General features: G+C 36.3%; 1 protein-coding gene across 1 annotated transcript in view; it reads right to left on the bottom strand.

Annotated features, from left to right (window-relative positions):
• The window catches only part of CLYBL (citramalyl-CoA lyase), a 187,403-nt gene that overhangs the window by 28,731 nt on the left and 135,778 nt on the right, over positions 1-22,894 (bottom strand). The window contains 4 exon segments of the mRNA XM_020964048.2: positions 3,405-3,572; positions 5,346-5,439; positions 7,411-7,512; positions 11,213-11,401. Of these exon segments, the coding sequence (XP_020819707.1) occupies positions 3,405-3,572; positions 5,346-5,439; positions 7,411-7,512; positions 11,213-11,401 (553 nt within the window).

The following is a 22,894-nucleotide window of genomic DNA, read 5'->3' as shown; positions in this document are numbered from 1 at the left end:
AATTTTTTTTAGCATTTAGTAAATATAATTTTTATCCTTTATGTTTTATAAAATATCACCTTCACTAATGTCATCATTACATTTGAGTCAAAATAAGAATGACATTTGTATTAAAAAATGTTTATTTCAATATTTCACATGGAAGAAGTATGATTCTTTGAATTGATATAATTAAAACAACCTTAAGTAACCTTTTCTTGCCCATCTATGACTGTTAGACTTTTCATAAAAAAAGATTTGGGCAAAACAAAGTAAATATATATTAAATCATTCAGATAATTTCTGGAAAGAAATAAAGTTCTTGATATCAGAGTCCTTCAGCATTAGATGCTGAAAACTTTATTTTGAAAATCAAATTGTGACACTATTCCTAGGAACAGGAGCCAGTTGCATATTGGCATTCATCTCCCACTCAGAGTTGATACTGAATTTTAAACCTGTATACATAGTTCATTTCGATGTCCAAAGATCCAGATCTCATGGAAGCAATGTGTTCTAGGTTTTTCAAACTGAAGAACAAGTATAGTCTGCATAAAGCATTCTAAGACTAATGTCCAATAGTTTCCAGACTTGTCCCTGGATTTTGGAAATGAAAATGATATTTAAGATATATGGAAACAGACAAACCCTATCAACAGAGACACTAGAAGGCAAATTTCAGAGAAAATATCCAACATGAATTTTATAGTGTTGGTTTCCCTTTGGTTATATCTTATGTATCCCAACAACTGTATAATAGCCTTTAATGCTATGCAGGAATGAGGCAAATATTTTATACTCAAGTGTTGTTATTGACAAGTTACTGAGAGGGTGCAAAATTGGAAGACATTAAAATTTATGACCATGAAATCCTTTTTACAGTACCACTTGATATATCGTGCTTTAAATCAATACCTGTCAAGTCTTTTAGGTAACTGTATGATGGTGTCATTTTTTTCTTCCACAAAAGACTTAGAAAAAGGAGAAAACCTATAGTACTTCATATTTATATCTTTCTTCCCAGCATGTAGTAGTGGAAAAACTATAATAACAAAGTCAACTGTTGAAGCTTTATTCTAAGGTTTACTTTTTCGTGGTGTAATTTTTGTTGGTGGGTTTTTTTTTTATGCCTTTTGGACAGAAAATATTCTAAGTTTAATGACCACTGACATAGATAAGGCATTGACTTAAAAATCAACCCCTATGGATTTTGACTGTGTAAAACAATTTAGGGTATAAAAATAAATGCCAATCCAGTGGTGAGACATTACCCAGGCTGTGTCCAGGGATAAAAACTTAAAGAAGAGATAACTCACTTAAAACATGTCATTTTAAAAGTGAGAACCTTGAAGAGTTTGCCCTCCCCAATTCCATGCAATGGACACTTTTCTTCTGTCAAAAAGTAGATTTTAAAAACTTGCACTGCTTGTTTTGGAGATTTTATTTCTTTGTGATAAGACATGTAGCAATTAAATGCTAGGATAAACAAGCCCTAAGTGGTATAAAAGATAAGTCATTACAAAATCCTTAATTGACATGCTGAAAGCAGGGATATGCAAGGGTCTTTTTTTTCCCACTTAAAAAAAAAGTGCTTTTTGTAACATGGCCTCTAGAGTCAAAAGTTACTGATTTTTACTCCCTACTGGCCTACCTGTGTGAGTATGGCTAGCCTTGATTCTCCCCCTCCCTTCCTAACATCAACACCCTCCCCCATCTCCATTTTCCTCCCATGCCTCCCTACACACACCACACTTTCCTTTCTTTTTTTGTGTTATGTGATTTTCAAGGTCCTGAAGTCTAAGAACAGCATTGGTGGGGCTGCAAGTTCATACTAATGAGTCCTGTGCCCCCTGTAGGTCTTTAAACCTGATCTGAAACAATTTGTTCTCTATGATTGAATTTAGGAACTAACTTCTCTTAACACTGTAACTTTTTTGGGCTGAATAATCCAGCCATTCGCTTGCCTGCTTCCTTAGGCAAGCCTAGGTCATAATGGGTGATAATGTCACGGGCCACTGTAGACTTCGTGTTTGTTTTCTGTTTTTATTGAATTAGTTTCCATTTCAAAGCAACATCTGGCTGCTTGGCAGCCAACCCTACACATCTTAGGTTTACAACATCGATGTCTGTTGGGCAGACTGCGTGAAATCTTTCCCAAAGTTGTCAATTTTGGCCTCATCTTAACTAGCCATCAGGAGGAGAGACAGGTGTAATAGGGCCACCCACAAAACTGACATTACTGATATAGTAGAACGACTGTTTTCTTTCTCAATTTGCATTCAATTTAGTGAAAATGAATTAAAGTACTTGAAATTTGACCATATTTGATGGTATCAATAAGGGACCATATCTGTCAAATATCTGTGGATAAAAAGACTACAAACAAAAGTCTTAAAGAGAAAAAATACTTTAAATATGAATTAATTCTTTCAATTTTTTTTGCATTAAAGTTATCAGTCACAAGGGTATCTTTTTAATTCAGTGTCATTTTTCAAAAGGTTCTTTCAATAATATTTACCTAATAAGTTTTAAACTTAAATTTTAATAAGAAATAGTTTAGAGTTTGATTTCTTCTTTTAATTTTTAATACAAGTACAAGAAAACCCTATATTAGTTAATCCTGCTCTCTCTCTTTCTTTCTTTTTCTTTCTTTCCTTCTTCCTTTTTTTTTTTTAGGTATAGAATCCCATTGTGTATATGTCAAACAATAGATTTCTACTGCAAAAACACAATCTTTGGTTGCTACCCTGGCTCATAGGGGTGTCTGAGTGATCTGGTACACCAATCACTGGATAGCAGCCTGCATTACAGGGCTTAGTTGCAAGGAGCCTGCTGGTCTTGCTGCCTGCCAGTACCCGTAGGTGTCGCCAGGTGCACAGACACTTACTGAGAAGTGGGGGATGAGAAGAAGGGGGTGAGGAGAGAAAAAAAAAAACAAGCCACAGGGAAAAACAAATCTCAGAAAATGTCAGCAAAATAACTTTAAAAAAAATGAATTAGTCCTTTTTTTCTTAGAAACTTCCCTCTATCTTGTGTATCTCCCAATCTAATAATAATGTACTCAAACATTTTAGCAGTTGTAATCCCCCAAATCTAATAAAAATAGCAAAAAAAAAGTCAAGAATGGGGCAAAAAGGTTCATAATTAATATAAAGAAAAAAAATGTGGCAGCTGATTTTTTTTAAAAGTTCATAAACAACAAATAATCTTTCCTGTGTGATCGATGCTTTTCACTTAATGTAGCTTTTTTCCATGTTTAAAATCATAGGAAAACTGCAGTTGTTTGGGGACTTATTCATGTTAGAAGGCTACATTTTGAGTGTCTTTTCATTTCTAGAATTTCTGCCATATCAAACTAGACTCGGCTATAAAAATATGATCAGGAAAGGAAAAAAACCAAACAAACCATGGTCAGGAAACCATACCAGTAAAGCCCATGATGGCTCCCTCTCTTGATTGCCTGCGGAGTCCATCTTCATCTCGAAAGTCGATGTATACGATATCTATGGCTTGTAGACCAAAGGCTTTTGCAACAACGATAATCTTTTGCCGGGCATAGAGAATATCTTGAGTTTCCTTACTACTTGTTGCACCTGAAAATGGGTTATTATAGACAAAGGAGAATGTTTGACTTTGGAAGACTAACACAAGTCTTCACTATTAAAACATAATTTTTCTTTGTGAAATAACAGCTACTAAAATGATTAAATACAGATGAAAGGGGGTGGCTTAAACCTAAGTTTAATCTGAGGAATATTCTTTCTTTCTCTCTCTTTCTTTCTCTCTCTTTCTTCCTTTCTTCCTTCCTCCCTTTCTTTCTCTCTTTCTTTCTTTCTTTCTTTCTTTCTTTCTTTCTTTTTTTCTTTCTTTCTGCCTATCTCCCAAAAGTCTTATTGCAATTTAAAGCTACTTTAGCTATTAAAGCTTAAAACTGCACTAAGATTTTTGTCATATGTATATATAATATGTGCATATATTATATCCATATTTATCTTGAGGTATTTTTTATTATATACACAAAAAGTTACACTTTTCTCTCACATAATATCATCAGGGGAATCTAGATCAACAATGACTTTTGATAAATCTTTCCTTCCTTCTATTGATTATTTGCTTTTGAAAACCATCAAATCAAATCAACAGTACTATTACACAGGTGGTCTTGCAGCCATCTAAGGAACTAGTTTAAAACTCCCTCTGAGAATTGAATGACAAGCTTTTCTTTGCAAATCCTATCATAAGTGATGTCCTGTATCAAATCCTTAAACTTATTTGGATAGAAGATTTGGAAAAACTGGATGCCTCACTGACTTCTGACATTCTCTCTCAAAGTTCACAGAACTTCCTGACAATATAACCTACTCATAGGGATACCAGTATTAAACAAAATTTTGTTTCCTTCCTCTCCAGGCTCACTATTCTTTTGTAGCTTATGAAATTGCCTGGGATAGTCCAAACACTTATGTCTACTCTAATTTTAGGTCTGAAAAATAATGTTTTTTGCAATATTGTATTTTCTAAATACACATATTTTCCCAGTAATGTTTATATATAATTCAAAATCACATTTTATAAGAGAGTACAAACAATAGTGAAGGATGTTGTAGGAAGTGGGAGACTATGGGTGTGGAATACTGAATATATTGTTAAATATGGCTATGTCGGTTATTTTGGTTGAACTGTTTCTCCCCCCCCCCTTTAAAATCTTTGTACAATAAATGGCTCACTGGATAGGGGAGAGGACCTGGATATACTTGCAAATAATATGATGTAAAAATAAAACATATCAACAATATTTTTAAAAATTCAAGGACAGAGTAGCATCTTAATAGACATTTAAAATGCAAAGTGTTACACAGTATATTTTAGGGGAAATTTGAGATTTTAAAATTATTTTAATCCATTATTTTCACATGGAAAACACTAAATAGATCAAGCCAAAATTTCATGAGAAATGGAAATCACCACAAATTATCCATGTTTGAAAATAACCTGATAGTTGAATGTTCATAGTATTGCCTTTAAATAGACTGGAAAACAAATTATTTTTAAATTGTGTAGTTGTAGAGTTAATCCAGAGACTTAAAAACATATGAACAATAGATCTGTATAATATCATCAAACTATTTTGATAAGTTATTTTACATTAGTTACTTTATTCTTGGGTGATAATAATAGTACCTCAGTGGTCTACAAAGAGGTTTAGGATGCATGGCCAAAAATTTGGGAGAAAGATTTTGAACGTTAGAGTACACCTAAAAATTATTTCACCAAAGACCACACCAGAGCAGGCTAGTGAACATCAATACTTTTTTGAACTATGGCTTTGAAAAATACAAATTAATATGCATTCGAGTATTTGGAACCTATGCTAGCCCGGAAATCCTCTCCTCCAAAAACGACTGCATCTAGATGAAGACCAGCTCGAGATCCAGTCTTCAGTGTTTCTTCACAGACAGCCTTTAAAAGAGTACAACAAAAGTGATTTTCACAGAAATGTCGGCACCAGAAAAAAGAGTGAGATATAACAGTAATATGTCACTACCTAAATCTTGACACCTTTTGGCTGTAATCAGCCCAAAACACGGCCCTAACTCTCCTTGTGTGAAAGGTATTCAACACCATCAATAACATACAAGACAATTAGTGTGGATGTAAGACCTATATTTGATGGTGCTGCTTTTACAAAGTTCACATTCTTTAGCTAATATCATTTGAGCAAAATTTTAAAAATTCAATTTGATTGCACTAGAAGCTGGCTGTATTCTTTCCTCAAATCTTCCTGCTTGAAGAGACTGATTGTCTATCAACATTTTGAGGAGGCAGCTTGGGAATTTAAGAACAAATTAAAGTACTGGTCACCAGTGTGACATCAGTAGTAGATTTCTTATTGCTTGTTTTTGGGGACAGTGCAATTCATAAACCTGTAAACACACAGCAGGAAATTAGAAAGTGGAACAAGTTGTGTCTGATATATATGAACAGGGAACATACTTTAACGGCTTTCTATCAAACCCAGGGTCTGATAATGTTTGTTGTGATGCTACAAATATGGTGATGTAAGTGTACATGAAAAAAGGGGTAGAGAGCACATCTGGTATATTTCCTGATATATTCCATTTTATCTTTTCTAGTTGTTAGGGAGGATTCTAGTCCACTTGAAGAAAATGCTAAAACAGATTAAAATTATGTCTGTCAATGTATGTTGGTATTCAAGATGACTGTGTCTTTTGGGTAATGCATTTAATTATATTCAGGGAGATCTAGGACAGGCTATAACAATTTGTGGTTTAGCTATGTAAATACACTGACCACTAGGCAGGCCTTACACCAGCTCTGGAAATCCTTGCAACATACCACTCCTCACAGTCCAATAGGTCTCAACTTTCTTTTGGAGTATTTTCTCAAGTACATGGTCACTCCAGAACAGGCATTCGGTTTTCTTTTTCCTTTGTGACCAGTGATTTCTGCTCTCTACCCCCACCCAAACTCCCCTACCTCCCCCACCTCTTTCCATGGAAACCTAGGCTGGAAACTCAGAGAAAGGGGTGCTATGTTAGGGCTGTACAAGTCCATTAGATTGATGGGGCATTTTTAGGTAAGTTTATTAATACCTACTTTTTGAGGGAGAATGAGATAGCTAAGGCAGGTAATTTAATAAGGCAATCCACTAATGCTGATATCTTTGGAAATTTTTTGGATATCTTTGAATTACTATCACATGCCCAAATAGGTTAAGTAAAACTGGAAAATGTCGTTACCCACTTAACTTTTTACATTCTCCTTTTTAAAAAAATCACGTTTTAGCTGTGACATCTTGCAGCATGCAGGGATATAATATGCTGGGGCATATTTACCCGTTCTAACATAGCAAACAACATGTAAGGTGCTCTAAACCACATGTCAACATTCACTCATAAACGTTAACGTTGTCTAATTTCCATCATGTGCATCACAAATACTATAGGTCATGTTCAGTGAAAGCATACTGGAAGATGTCACAGTCAGAGTAGGGTTTTTAAAAAAGAAGAATTAAAAAAGTTAAGTGAGTAATAGCATTTTCCAGTTTTGCTTAACCAGTTTAGGCATGTGATAGTAATTCAAAGTTTGCATTTTATTTACAAGATGAATGGATGACAAAAGTTATTACTGGAAAGACATGGTATCTGGAGGAGACATTTCATTGAAATATTTAGAATTTTACGAAGGAAGTTTTTTTCTTTTGCACTTAATGAGTCTCTGTTATTTTCTAAGACTCTTTCAACTGTTTTTTGTCAGTCCTAATTAACAGGTGATGATTAATGTTTACCTAGCTTGTGACTCCATATAGGAAAATATTTTTTAAGATGATAAAGCAGATTAGTGAAAGGAAAGCTGTCTTTAGGTGACTTATAAAATTTTAACTCTTCAATCATATCATTATTTTCTTACCTTAAAATTGAGCAAACCCATGGCAGTTTCCACAAAAGGGATTAAATTCATTGGTTCTACAAGTGTTCGGCCTTTTAAGTGGAATAAAAATTTGTCTGAAAACTAAAAATCAGAAGAAATGTCATTGGTAATTATATAAAAATCAATTTATAGGTTGTTGAAATTTAGACATACAAATAGCACTGTCATCTTTCACCTGAGGAAGCAACCCTTCCCCCCAACCACTTCGAGGCTTATTTGGTTCTCTTCCCCCCCCAACCCAAACAAACATGAAACAGGAAAAAAAAAAGGACCTACTCCAAGCCTCAATGATAAAACCCTAAGTATCAAGTTCGAGGCCTAGGATTTGGAACTACAGCACACTCAGATTCTGAAGTTTTCAAGGTTTTTTTGCAAAAGATATACTTAACCCCTATTCCCTTGCTTGGTTAAATGCAAATCATCAGGCCCTTAAAACAATGAACAATTGATCTACCTGCTATTCTGTTTTTGTTTCATGCCCAACACTGACATCACTGTAACTGTTCAGCAGCCTTCTAAGTGGCATCCATATTATTCATTACAGCACCATTACCCTTTGTTCAGAGGCTTTTCTTCATAATTTTTTAGCTTACCTAGGAAGACCTTAAAAAGGAAGTTTAATTCTTTGAAGACCAAAGCTTTCCAATTTTTTCCATGAGACCAGTTCACAGCTAGCTCTGAGCTGCCAGTGGGGTAGCCCAAATTCCAAAATCTATCATCTGGAAACATACAAAAGCTCTTGCACAGATTTTTTTTTACCCCCCTTTCAAAAGGGGAAAAAATACTCCTAAATTATAAATCTATTATGTTCATCTAGATTGTATAATTTGTGGGGAGATGAAAAAATATCACAGGTATGATAAAGATATTTTTGTAAATAAAGACAAAAATAGCATATATATCCGTTTTAAATTTAAGGAATATTCAACCATTAATGGATATCAAAGGAAAAGGGAATTTTAATCATCTCTCCATTCAGTCTCAGTTGGGTAAATCATATCTAAGAGATTTGCATAAATATAAACCATCAAAGACTTTTCATCTTCAAAGGGGGTTTCAAGACCCTATAAGCTTTGTACTGTAATCATCACAGGTCACAACCCTGCAGGAAAAAGGCTGCTATGGCAACATAAAAAACTAATGCTTAAGGCTTAGCATAATATTCTGACTAATAGAAAGGAAACTCATTTTAAAAGCTGGCAGCCTATTTACCAGAAGCGGGATTAGAGGTGTTATTTCCCCTTTTAGCTTCCCCCCTCCATTCCCAACCCCCCTGCCTAAAAAAAAAAATCTAATCACTGAGATCTTTAAAAAGCTTTTGAGCAATTTGCAGTAACTTTACAATTAGGCTAAAATAAATCACAGCTTTCGGTAATGAAGAATTATTCCCAGTCTCCTTCAGGGTCCTGTGTCTCCCCTGTCACCACCCCCACCCCTCTTCATTTTCTTCAGGCATCATCATCTTTCGTAACTTTTCCAGTGAAAGGGATAACTCAGTGAAAACAGTAAGAATGAACAGGATAAAGCTTTAATCTAAGTTACGAGAAAACAGATATTTAAATCACATGTCTAGTACTGGAAATTGGGTACTAAAATATTTGTGATGTTAGTGTTAACTATGTCTGAATATTAAAATTTTTTTTTGTTTAAAAAATGAGAAATGCTACATGTCTCATTATCTGAGGCAGGAGTTTTAATCACAGAAATCATCTAGTTTAAAAATAAGCAAAAATTCATTTCTCTGTTCTTAACAACAAAAAAACCCTTATAATACCATTTGTTTTTAAATTAAAAAGGACATTTTTAATTAAATATTCTTGCCCATCCTCCTCTTCCTCCTCCTTCTCTTTCTTAAAAAATTGCTCTAAGTACTAACACAAAAGGTAACTAGTGGAGAAGTTTCAATTAATTTTTTCAAAAGGAGACGATTAAATGTTTCCGGCCTGGTAAAGTGTTCATTTCAGTGAGGTGGAGGGGACGGGGTGGGGGGAGGAGAAGAAGGGGGGAAAAATCACAAAGAGATTGGGGAGGAGAAGAAGTAGCAGGCCTCAGCAATTCTTTCAATTCCAGTGCACACCCAATAGTGTGTTGGGAAGAATGCACACTGCTCGGATTTGTGGGAGAATTGTCCCATTACAAAGGAGGGAGAGTTACGCTTGTTATAGTCCAATAAGCCATGCCAGTCAAACAAGTACCCACACTAGGGACAAAAGGGAAGCAAGAGATTCTCAGACAAAAGAAAACAAGTAAGCCCATCTTTTAGTTGTGCATCAGCCTCGAGGTTTTATACTGCACATAAATAAAAAACGAGAGAAAAAAATAAACAGCAGAAGCACTTCTGTTAACTAGGGAATCTTATTAAAAAATACAAATTAGATGATCTAAATTTCAGCCTAGTTTATTAAGAAAAGGATTAGGCCAGTGGGAAAGGAGAAATATCTTGAATAAGGCACAGACTAAAATGAAAACTGGTGTGTGTGTGTATATATGTGTGTGTATGTGTGTGTGTGTGTGTGTGTGTGTGTGTGTGTGTGTGTGTGTGTGTTTCAAATAAATGAAATCGATGTTAAGTGTGGAGCCAAACAGGAAGCCTGCCTTCAGATTGCATTCCAATTTGCTTGGTTGCATGAAGGCCCTTCCTACACCCGTAAACCACAACCTGTATCTCTCAGTTTCTTCACTGCAACCCCTTGAGAAGCCAACTCCAGTTGATTTTAATTAATTTTTGGTCTCTGAATAGGGGTCTTCAGAAAGAATGTGGCATTTCTGGATGTATTCTGAAAGGGGAGGGGGAGTTCTGCTGTGTAGAATAACTATGAAATGTGTATTGCTGTGGTCCCATGTGCTCCCACCTCACTGATGTGATGTGCTGGATGGAAATAGCCGGTAAGTTTGCCTCCTGCCTTTCCATCCCTTCTCTGCAAAATCCCACACACTGACGTGGGATTTCCTTCTACGATATAGAATTAGGGCAGCCTCCTAAATAAAATCTACTCCCTTTTAACAATTAAAACAATTATAGTATAATTAGGCCTATTTCAAAGTTTTCTTAAGTAATTTGAAATGCCAGCCATTTTACATTTCAAGTTTTTATTGGCTGAAAAAGTCAGTCATGAAACACAAACACACCTGTCAGCAATTAAAAAGGGAAGAACTAGAGAGCTGTTCAGGAAATAATATCTGTGCTAATTAAAAACACTAGTTAAAAGCTTCCTGTTTATTCCTCCAGTTGCCCTAAGGAGTGACCTTTTCCTCCCCTTCTTTATGCTCATTTTTTCATATGTGGCTTGTGTGTTTTTGCTGTCTATGATTCCCAGTGAATCTTTGTAAAGCCTGTTTCCATAGCTGGACCTTTCAGGTGGCAGCAGTGTGTTTAGGGTCCGGCAGGGTGCAAGAAAGGATCAAATTCTCAGGCAAGTCGGCTTCCGGGATTGCTCTGCTGCTATTGAAGGGTATTGAAAGGTATTCCCCTCAAACACAAATCTGATTACAAAGCAGAAAGGTTATTATTATTTTTTTTAATGCTTCTTTCTTAGGGTCACTGAAGCTGTTCTGCAAAGAACTTTGGAAAAAAAAGCTCAGATTGGGAGGATATCAATGGAATGGACGCCTTCTTAGTCCCATTAGTTCTTAAGTGTCCCTTTCCTTCTTGCTACTCTGCATGTGTGCCTTTTAACAATCTGTGGCATAAAAGTAGTCATGTTACTACTGATCAATAGTTCTTATTAGGTCTTGGGCCTTTCATTAAAGCAACAATAGTAGCAGATCATTGGTTACTTACCCATCGTATTTCTTCAGGATTTTCAACCTTTGGCAGCATCAAGCTGGAAGGGAGGACCTGGGATTGCAGCAAGGCCTCCAAGTCTTTCTCAGCAAGACCACTAGAGACTGCGTTGATCCTTACACACTTTTCGGTAGGGCCCAAATCAAACTCTTCCAGGGTCTTCACTATTCTCAGTCTTGCTTCCTCCTACAGTCATGAACAGGAGGTATTTCTTAAATTTATTTTTCCATCAAGTGGATCACATGGGACTGTAAATATAACATATCCACTTCCAAACCAGAGTGCCACTCAGACATTTTCCCTACAAATATCTCTCAATAATGTTTGAGGGCTACTAAAACACTGACCATGGCTACCATAACACACAATAAAAACACTTTAAAACAGCTGCATCTTTTTTTTTTTAAAGAATGTTTCCCAGAACCTAAGTCAGAGTAACAGGTTCACAGAGTAGATGCTTTAACAAATATTTGTTGAATGAATGAATGAGTAAACATGGGGTATTTCCATTTAAAATCTAGCAGCAATAACAATATTCTGGCTGTTCATATATACTTTCACATAGGAAGAGATAAAGTTTCTTTTTCCACATACATCTTCCTTTTTTTTTTTACTTTAAAAAAATCTTTATTTTTTTTACTCGCTCTTTTTAACTGAGTTGAATCTTGCCACTCAATTTAAAGAAGCTTGTGCGAGCCTGACACCACGTCCTATAGAGTAAGCTCCAAACCATTTCAGTTGGAAAGCAATCCTATCACAAAACTCCCTAGAAGTGATAGGCAAAGATACTTCTCCCTTGAAATTGACAGAGACTTTGCTCACTGGTCAAAAAAGCCTGCTTCAGAATATGAATTTTATCTGGGGGTGGGGTGGGGAGGACATCTGAAATGAAACTTTAACAAAAAATTTGCCCGAGATGGGGTGGCAGTGGGAGAGAAGGAGAAAAGACGGAGTTGGGGGTGGGGTAGGGGGAGACTGTGGAGAGGAACGGAAGCTTTGAGGAGAAAGAAGGCTTTGGGTTTGCTACTTCCTGCCAATTTCAGTTTCCAAAACAAATTCCTGCAACTTGCCAACAGCCTTCAACAAATTCTCATTGTTGGAATGAACACTTATCAAAAGTAGTTTCATTTGGGAAGGGTTTTTTATGATACTAATAAAACTTTAAAGCCTCCCTTACCACTGATGAATGTTTGTTTTTTTTTAAACAATATGCAGTTATCTGGACGGCACTATTTCTCTGGGAAATAGGCAAACCTAAGGCAAGAAGAATTATCCAAGGCCATATTCAGGCTAATACTAATCAGTGAGACAACACATGACAGTAGATTTAAACCAGACGGATGTAGGTCTCTGGCTGTGACTGGAAAGACAGAAGCTTTCCAAATGTGGCCTGAGTTAAAACTGTGAGGAAACAGTAGCTTACAGTTGTCAGGTCAGATCAGAATAAGGGCTCTAAGACCACTTTAAGACAGCTTGTGGTGTCCTGATTTACAGGGCTGGGGCTGCCAATAATTAGGCTAAGTTCAGACAGTAGTGAAGGATGGCTCCCACCAACTAAAAAGAAGGCATAATGAAGCGAAAGGTTAACAAACTTGAATCAAACGGCCTGTGGCTCGGCCCTGCCCCATCCTTTGGGCCTTTCCAAAGCTCTAAGACATGAATGCACTTCCTCCTCACCTCGGCTTTTAGAATTCCCAGCTTCTTTCAAAGCTCAGCTGAAATGCTACCTCCTACATGAGGCCTTTCCTGATCCACCCCCCCAGCTGCCAGTCCCAACTCCTCCCCCCATTACCTTGTATATACTCTGTCTCTTTTCAATCAACTTATATGTCTATGTGTTATCTCTTCTGAGAGAATACAGTCTCCTTGAGGGCAGGGGCTGATTCATGTTTGCTTTTGTAGTCCTAGCACCTAACACGGTACCTGGCACCGAGTAAGCACGGGAATGCTTGATGATTTATTGATGTCTATCCATCAATATTCTGTATACCAAATACAGTGTTGCATGCCTATGATAAAACTGCAAGTTCAGAGGTTAACTCTGCTAAATCAGTAGGGCTATAGAGAAAAATTCCACAAATTCTCTTGTCATGAGTTGGTCCCCTTATGTCCATGGCTTAAACCTGTGCAGTATACTACATTGAACTGGCTCAGTGCTCGGTCGCAAATATTTCCACTTAGTGGTCTAATTTTCACTACAGCAAGTCAAACTCAAGCTGTGTCTATACGGAGAGAAATGTAGGGTTGGGGCAATTATCTGGACTATAGAGGTGAACGCAGGTTTTTTAAAACTCAAATCATCTAAATAATTGTCTCACTTCTCCACTTTACTTTGCATGTGTAGACACAACCTCAGTGATGTGGGATTCCTGGCAATGTCAACTTGCTAAATTGTTATTGTTGCAAGAAAGCAAAAGCTGCCCTGGAAGCCGTTTGGAGGTTCCACTTGGATTTGAAGTGGACGATTAGTTCAAAGCTCATGCTCTAAACCCATTTGTGATTTTAACTAACATCGGATTGCCATGGTTTCGGCACACTCTGCTCTACTTAGGAAAATTCAGACCTTGTGAAATTGGCTGCAAATGAAGGACCCAATTCCAATTTCGGGCATAATCTGATTAGTATTTTTCATGTTATAACAATGCACAGTGAACACTCAGAATTTTATTAGACTCCCCCCCCCCAACCCTTGGCCCAGAATTAAAATCAAGCCATCTCTCCATACCACCATCCTGGGCCTTTCAAAAAAAGAAATTCTGTCTTTTTAGGTATATTTCCACACAACACCCTTAATAACAGGCTGTTGCTTGTTGCAATTTACATAAACTAAGTGTGCATCCCTCTGGTATGTATCCCAAAATATCCAACAACTTCACTGAATTTACACCAACCAACAAGCATGTTGGGTTTTTTTCTTTTGGTATTTTAATGGTGAAATATGTTACTGTGCTAGCAAACACACCCATGCCATCTGTTGGGTTGAAAAGAGAGTCAGTTTCTGAGAACAATTAAGTTTTAGTTCTGGGTGTTTCAGCCAGAGAGCCACATTCCACTCGATAATGAAAAAAATATATTCTTTCTCACCTCTTTTTCTCAATCTATCTCTTCTGCTTTCTTCTAGTCTTCTCCCACCTTTCTCTCATCTCACCAGTCTCTCTCTTCCTCTTATAAATATACACAGACACCTCCATCTCTGCGTCATCTCTCCTTTTTCCTCTCTTCTCTGTCCCCCCACAAAAAAAAAACCCACAACCAAACACATATATCTCACTATCACATTTCTTTCACTTTTCCCTTCTCATGGTTGGCCTTATGGCCCCACAACTATGATCTTGTTAGGTGTATTACTAACTATGGAGCAGACTGATAGCCACCAGCTTCTCAGAATGGCTGTTAGGCTCATGCAGATGGGATTACCACAAGGTAAGTGCTTTCTGGGGAAAGTAAGAAAAGGAAATGAAAGCACAAATCAGGTCCCTAAAAAATAAAGGAAAAGGTTTTTTTTTTAAATGACAGTCAATTATTCAAAACTATAAACTCTTTGTTTCATATTCTAGAGGCAAAAATAGAATATTAAAATGAGTGAAAAGAAACTATGCTATTTCGACATTACATGGAAGACTGCTTGGGTAAACAGTATTAAATGCAGAAAAAGCCTGTTTCCTTAAGATCCAACAAGGCTACAGTATTGGCAGAGATGGAAAAATAGAATTAAATAGTTAGATTAGATCCTTTCTAATAATACCTCATTAAACAAACAGCACACTCTGTTCCATAATAAATCAGTATTAATGTATAATGAGAATTTCTTTTCAAGGACCATAGAATAAAAGAATGGAATTGAGCATGCAGTACATTATTCCCAGACACACATTCTAAAAACTGGTGCGTGTTAAAGTTTCAACTTGTATTGATCCTTCGTGCTATGGCTGGCTACATGGTGGACCAGTGGCTAATGAACACATCCTTAGACATAACCCACTGTAATATTTGACTCTGTCTGAGTGAGGAACCAAGGCGTATTGTGATTTCAGTGACTCTATATTCCCATCACCTGGGAAAGAGAAGGCCTCCATGACGTAGCAGAGCAGATAAATCAACCATCACCATGACATACAGACACTGAAATTAAAGAAGAAAATATGCATGCAGTTGGTTCAATTGGCACCCATTAAAGCTAATAACTAATCATCCTTGCAAGTTTCTATCTCTGAATTATCAAATCTGCAAAGAAAACAACATCCGTCCACTTTTACACTCCAGTGGAAGAGGTGGTCCCTCGCGGCAGGGCGGCACAGTCTCGCCATCTGGAGAATAAATCGAGTGTGAAGTACAGTATAGTTTGGGACCAAGCTCCGTGGCGGCAGCTCAGCAGTCAGTTCATTAGTTCCAAACTTCCAGGGATTAGAGCGGCATCAATTCTACTGTCGGATAGGATGAGACAGACAGAATACGAGTGTCAAGGAGGAATGTGACAACTAAGAAGGAGCCCCTTGGGCTTATTTATAAAACTACAAAGTATAAACACACCTAAATAAATGCCTTAAATAATAGCATTATCACAGTTTCATAACATCTGAATTAGCACCCTTCCCTTGCCCCCTCCCCCCCAAGCTGTATGTTAATGTATAACAATTTCAGTGACAATGGACAGGAGGTAGATTTTAGAAAACCCAGGTTCAGCAGTAAGTTGATATTTAAAAAATGTAAATATGTGGTCTAACTGAAATCTTGGTAATTAACATAAGAAATGAAATGAAATGTAACTACAATGTCTGGACGGTCAGAAAAAAATAGGTATGTATTTATATGTGTGTATATACACATATAATACACAGACACACACACACATATGTATGTACATACCCAATTTTCACCCCAACCACTGCTGATTGCCTCATCTTAGAAAACTACTTACTAATAAATTCTATCTTTTATTTACTTGTTCTCTTAAAATTTTTTTCTTATATTTATGAAGAGCTACAGTCAGTTTACCTTTCTTAGCCTCAATTTTTAAAGTGGGTATAATAATGCTTGTACCACTTAACTTATGGGGTTTTTTTTGGTGGAAGGCACCACTTAATGAACCTTAGACACTGTAAAAATGTGGGTTATTACTATGATTATGTTTCATTTTTCACTACAGGTTAAAGAGGAATCAGATAAGCTGCATGTAATAACATTATAAAAATGTGGAAAGAAAAGTTCAAGGTCATGTTAGGTTTCCAAAAATAAAAAATATTAATTACATGAGTTATTTTGTTGCAATGTCTCATCTCATACATTACTTATTTTGGTTACGTCTTACATATTTTTAAAGTTTGGTTGATGCCTTTTGTTTTTATTAGCAGGCATTTCCCAACAACAGCCTCTCCAACTGAGCCCTCCCTTGCTTTATTGTTTATTAAATATTTACATTAAAAAACTGAAAAACTTTTGACACACAATAGTTTATCAGTATTATAGCTCTATTTTTTCTACATGAATTGAAAAATTAATTATGGTCAGAAACACTGAGTATCTGGTTAGAGTCAGTCCTGAGGAGGGAAAAAAAAGTAATTATACAGGGATGCTACAACCTGGCTACGGTGTGGTTAAAGGATAAGATACGGCTGAGCTTTATAGGATTTTGTTTTGCCAGCATGCGTGGAAAAAAATCTTTGGGAAAAGAGAAAACCACAGTACTGGGCAATAATATATCTTTGTAGAAATAAAGTGAATATTACTTTGAAGAAGCATGTATTTGGCTAACCAAATTTAAGTTTCTTGACATGTTAATCACCTTTATTGATGTGGTACAGTGGAGGTTTGTGATGAAATTTAAGATCTATTTCTTTCATTACAGATAGTCAAATAGCAATATTTATCATGTCCACTTGAAATCTTAATTAAAAAAAACCAAATCCCTTAAGTCAAACTGAAACCAAAAATCTTGGAGAGTATGGGGAAGTACTCAGACATTAAAAAAAATTAAAAGAATATATCCTGATAAATGGCTAGAACATCACTTCACCCACTTTTTAGGAGGGCAATTAATTTTTTCATGCTTATTTTTATTTGCATTTGGGGACGTGTTTTTCAATAACAACAACAACAATGAAGCCAATAATACAGAAACATAAAATTAGGATAGAAAAACTTTCAGTTGCCTTCTGACTCTGCTTTTCTCCAAAAAATCAATAATCTTTCAGAACTAATAATAACAGTAATGAAAATAGGTAACATTTATATAGTACTTATTATGTGCCAGGCACTGTGCTAAGTGGTTTCCAATTATTATCTCATTTGATCCTCACAACAACTGTGGGAGGTAGATGCATGAATTCCAGAGGAAGCCCCGAAAGCTGACTGAGTAGAGTAGTCACAGAGTAAAATCTGTGCTTATGGAAAATTACTTTGGTCATTGTTTGAAGGATGGACTGGAGTGGGGAGACATTTAAGGCAGGGAGATCAATTAAGAGGCTATTGCAATAATCTAGGCAAGAGGTGATGAAGGCTTCAGCTAAAGCTGTAGCTTTGTGAGTGGAGAAAAGAAATTGGATATGAGAGGTGTAAAAGTATCAATAGCAGGATTTGTCTGATTGGTTAAGTGAGGAGTCCAGGATAATTCTGAGATTATGAACTAGAAGAATGCTGGTACCTTTGAGAGAAATAAGGAGTACAAAAGAGGGGAGGGTTTGGGGGAAATTTTAATGAGTTCAGTTTTAGACAAGATAAGTTTAATATGTCACCAAGACATCTAGTTTGAAATGTCTAATAGGCAATTGGCGATGAAGGACTGAAACTCTGGGGAGAGATTAGGACTAGATATATAGATCTGGTAGTCACCTGCATAGAAATCATAGTTAAACCCATTGGCTTCTGAGGTTACCAAAATAGGGAGTGTAGGTGAAGAAGAAAAGAGCCTAGGAGACAATCTTGAGGAGTTACCTATATTTAGGGGATGTGATATGTATATACCAGCAAAGATGCCTGAGAATGAGTGGTCAGACTCATAAGAGACTAGTGTCATGAAAACACAGAGAAGAGAAAATATCTGGGTAGTGGGGGTGCTTGAAAGTGTCAAATATGGCAGACAGATTGAAAGAATTAGGACTGTGAAAAGATTCTCAGATTTATCAATTGAGGGATCATCAAAGATGAAGTAAGAGAAAGGAGTACAGACCAGATCTTCCCTACAATTACTCCCATGAAACTTAGAAAGAGTATAAGACTGAGTTGTGATTGGGACATCCAAGGGAAAAAAAATCACAGTGAGTTATGTTTCACAGCTCAGGTCGGCAGAGAGAAACAAATAGATGTCTAGGAGCCCTGGGGACCAGGTCTAGGCAGGAAGACTCAATGCAAAGCCTTCTAAGATGGGAAGCATTCTAAAAACTGGAGCCTGAGGCTTTGTGCTGGGACAAGAAGAGGACTCAGAGAGGAAGAGACTCTGTAGAGAGCTGGTGAAGGAGCCAACCAATAGCTCTGTTGCTTTTTGCTCTAGACCTGGGTCTCAGATTAAGTGTGGAATAAAAAAGGGATCTACTTTTTTTTTTCTGTAAATAGTATTTTGTCTTTTCCAATTACATGTAAATATAGTTTTCAACATTCATTTTTTATAAAATTCTAAGTTCCAAATTTTTTCTCCCTCCCTCCCATTCCCCCTCCCCAAGACAGCAAGCAATCCGATGTAGGTTATACATGTATATAATCATGTTAAACATATTTCCACATTAGTCATGTTGTGAAAGAAGAAACAGAACAAAAGGGAAAAGCCCAAAACGCAAAAAACAAAAAGTGAAAATAGTATGCTTCAGTGTGCATTCCCACTCCATAGTTCTTTCTCTAGATGTGGACAGCATTTTCCATCATGAATCTTTTGGAATTGTTCTGGATCATTGTATTGTTGAGAAGGACTAAGTCCATCATAGTTGATTACTGCATAATGTTGCTGTTACCATGTACAGTGTTCTCCTGGTTCTGGTCATTCATTCAGTATCAGTTCATGTAAGTCTTTCCAGGTTTTTCTGAAATCCACTTGCTCATCATTTCTTATAGCACAATAGTATTCCATTACATTCATATGTTTGGGAAGCTCCGAAGGAAAGTGTAGGAGAGAAGAGGTATTAGACTGACTACCAAACTGAAGGTCTACAAAGCCTCATTGTTGTATGCTGGCGAAACCTGGACAGTATATCTGCTCCATGCCAGGAAATGAATCACTTCCATTTGAATTGTCTTAGGAAGACTCTGAAGATCACCGGAAGAATAAGATACCACACACTGAGGTCCTTTCTTGAACTAAACTGCCAAGCATTCAAACTCTGCTTCAGAGAGTGCAACTCTGATTGTCTGGCCATGTTGTTCAAATGCAAAACACACACTTGGCAAAAAGACTTTTATGGAGAACTCACACAAGACAAGTGTTCCTATGGTGGTCAGAAGAAGCTATAAAAGGACAGTCTCAAGGTCTCTCTTAAGAACTTTGGAATTGATTGTGTGACATGGGAGACACTGACACAGGACGCTCAGCATGGCGTGCCCACATCAGAAAAGGTACTGTGCTTTGTGAGCAAAGCAGAATTGAAATAGCTCAAGAGAAATGCAAGATACGCAAACTTAGAGAATCCACCCCAAAGGTTCACACGGACTATTTGTGCCCCACCTGTGGTAGAACATTCCAAGCTCATATTGGTCTATCAGCCATAGTCGGACACACTAAAACTTGACTCTAGCATAGTGATGTTATTTTGTTCCTCTTCGAAAACGAATTCCAATTCCATTCCAAAACAACAACAACATTCATATACCACAACTTGTTCAGTCATTCCCTAATTGACGGGCATTCCCTCAATTTCCAAATCTTTGCCACCACAAAAAGAATTGCTATAAAAATTTTTATAAATGTAAATATTGTAAGTAAATAAATGTAGCCATGGGATCTACTTTTAGGAATGGTAGATCAAGCTAGAGGAGTGGTCTCAGTCCAAGACTTCAAGAAGCAAGAAAAGAAGAATTCACTTGTAAAGCTCTGAACTTGGAGCAGGGTCTCAGATTCAGGCTTCAACGTATTAGGTCCGAGGGCTACAGCTGAGTAATCAGACCAAGGGAGAGTGTGTAATTCTGTCACTTTGAACCCTCAGGACCTCTCAGTTAGCGGACAGTGGTCAGGTTGAGCAGCAGTTTACAAGAGCTCCAGCCAGGAGCAAGCCTACAGTTGTATTACCCAGACCCAAACCAAGGTCAGCAGTTGGCAAAGCTGAGACTAAGAATACTTCACTCTTTGGTCAGTCTGAAAACTTTCAGGTCCCTAGCCTGAGCCATGTTTGAAGAATATAGTACTCAGTACTCTGAGAAAACAGCAGCAAGACCCAAGATAATACAAAAGAAGACCAAACAAGGCTCAGCAGCTGAGGTCTTCTGAAAGTGCATAGAACCTGGACCTAACCCAAAGTTCCAATTTGTGAAGTAAAGCCGGAATAATGAGGAAACTAAAAAAAAAAGTCCCATCACAAAGAGCTATTATGGTGACAGGATGTTCAAGACACAAGCCCAGTTGAAAAGAATGACTCCAAAAGAATGATTCAAAGAAAAGGACAGCTTGAATACAAGTTCACTTAGAATTCCTGGAAGAAATGAAAGAAGACTTTAAAGAAAAGAGTTAGAATGATTTTATAAATGAAGTCAGACTGCTAGAGGAAAGAATTAGAAAACATATTTGAAGAGAAATTTGAAGAAGAGACTTGGCAGGAGGATTAATAGCTTAGGATAACAGGATAACCAAAGAAATAGATTCTGTGAAAATTAGAATTGACCAAGCAGAAGTTAATGACTCCCTGGGACAAGAACTACTAAAACAAAGTTAAAAAACTGAAAAAAATAAAGTTTATGGTATTTCATATTAAAAAATTATCAAGAAACTAGGTTAAAGAGAGCGAATTTAAGAATGATTGTACTATCTAAAAATCATGACCAAAGAAAATGCATGGTTATCATATTTTAAGAAATCATGAAAGAAAACTGCCCAGATCTACTTGAACAGAGGGCAAAACAAAAATAGAAAGAATACACTGGTCTCCAAAATGGAAATTCCCCGGAACATCATGTGCCAAATTCCAGAGCATCCAGGTCAAGGGAAAAAATACTGCAAGAAACGATAAAGAAAGGGCTTAACTACCAAAGAACTACAGTCAGGATCACAAAATTTAGTAGCTACCACTCTAAAAAAATTATGAGAAACTATCTTGCTCAAAATTATGGTAATGAAGCTGACAATTTAAATTAAACAGATGAATATTTATAAAAACATAAAATGCCCGGATTAACAGAAAAAGAAAATTTAAATAACCCAATATCAGAAACAGGAATTGAACAAGCTATAAATGAGTTCTCAAAGAAAACAACCCTGTGACCAAATGGATTTATAAGCACATTTTATCAAGCCAAGAATTCCAATATTGCAAAAACCATTCGAAAAAAAAACCTAGAAAAAGAAGGGGTACAACCAAACTCCCTTTATGATACAACATACCTTGATACCTAAACCAGGGAGAGTCAAAACAGAAAGAAAGCTACAGACCAATATCTGCAATTAATATTGATACAAAAATATTAAATAACATATTAGCAAAGAGATTACAGTAACATATCACAAATATCATACAATATGACCAGGTTGGATTTATAACAGAAATAGAGGGTTGCTTCAATATTAGGAAAACAATCAATGTAATAGACCACATTAATAACAAGAACAAAAAATATGATTATATTAATTGATGCTTTTAACAAGGTATAATACCTATTCTAATTAAAAATGCTAAACAAAACAGAATAAATGGATCTGTCCTTAATATAAACAGTATCTATCTAAAATCAAGATCCAGTATAATATGTAATGGGGATAAATTAGAGGCTGTTCCAGTAAGATCAGGGATAAAGCAAGGATGTTTATTATAGTCACTACTATTTGATATAGTGCTAGAAATGCTAGCTATGGTAATAAGAAAAGAAAAACAAAATTTAGGAATATGTGTAAGCAAAGAGAAAACAAAGTTAGAACTTTGTGTAGAGGATATGATTGTTTACTTAGGGAATACTAGAGAGTCGAATAAAAATTTATTGAAACAATAACTTCATCAAAGTTACAGGATAAAAATAAACCAATTAAATTATCTGCATTTCTGTATATTAGTAACAAAAGCCAGTAGGAACAGATAGAAAGATAAATTCCACCTAAAACAACTACATAAAATATGAAATACTTGGGAGTCTGGGACACACACAGGAATGATATGAATACAACTAACTATAAAACACTCTTTATAGAAATACAGGGCTCACTGGAAAAACATTAATTAACTCATGGATAAGCCATAATATAATTGAGAATACTACCTAAATTAATATGCTTATGTAGTATCATACCAAAGCCCAAGGATTAATTTATTGGGCTAGGAAAAATAATAACAAAATTCATACGGAGGAACAAAAGGCCAAGAATATTAAGGGAAATTTTAAAAAGTGGGGCCTAGCAGTTTTAGGTCTCAAACTATAATGAAAAGCAGTAATCATAAAAACAATTTGGTACTGGTTAAGAGAAAAGAAGAGAATAGGTATACAATATAGAGAAAAATCCAAGCATAGTAGTGTCATGTTTGATGAACCCAAAGATGCCAGCTACTGTAGTTAGAACTT

Source organism: Phascolarctos cinereus, unplaced genomic scaffold (assembly GCF_003287225.1).
Source record: "Phascolarctos cinereus isolate Bilbo 61053 unplaced genomic scaffold, phaCin_HiC Scaffold_7;HRSCAF=346, whole genome shotgun sequence".
Classification (NCBI taxonomy): domain Eukaryota; kingdom Metazoa; phylum Chordata; class Mammalia; order Diprotodontia; family Phascolarctidae; genus Phascolarctos; species Phascolarctos cinereus.
This window is presented reverse-complemented; position numbering and strand designations above follow the sequence as displayed.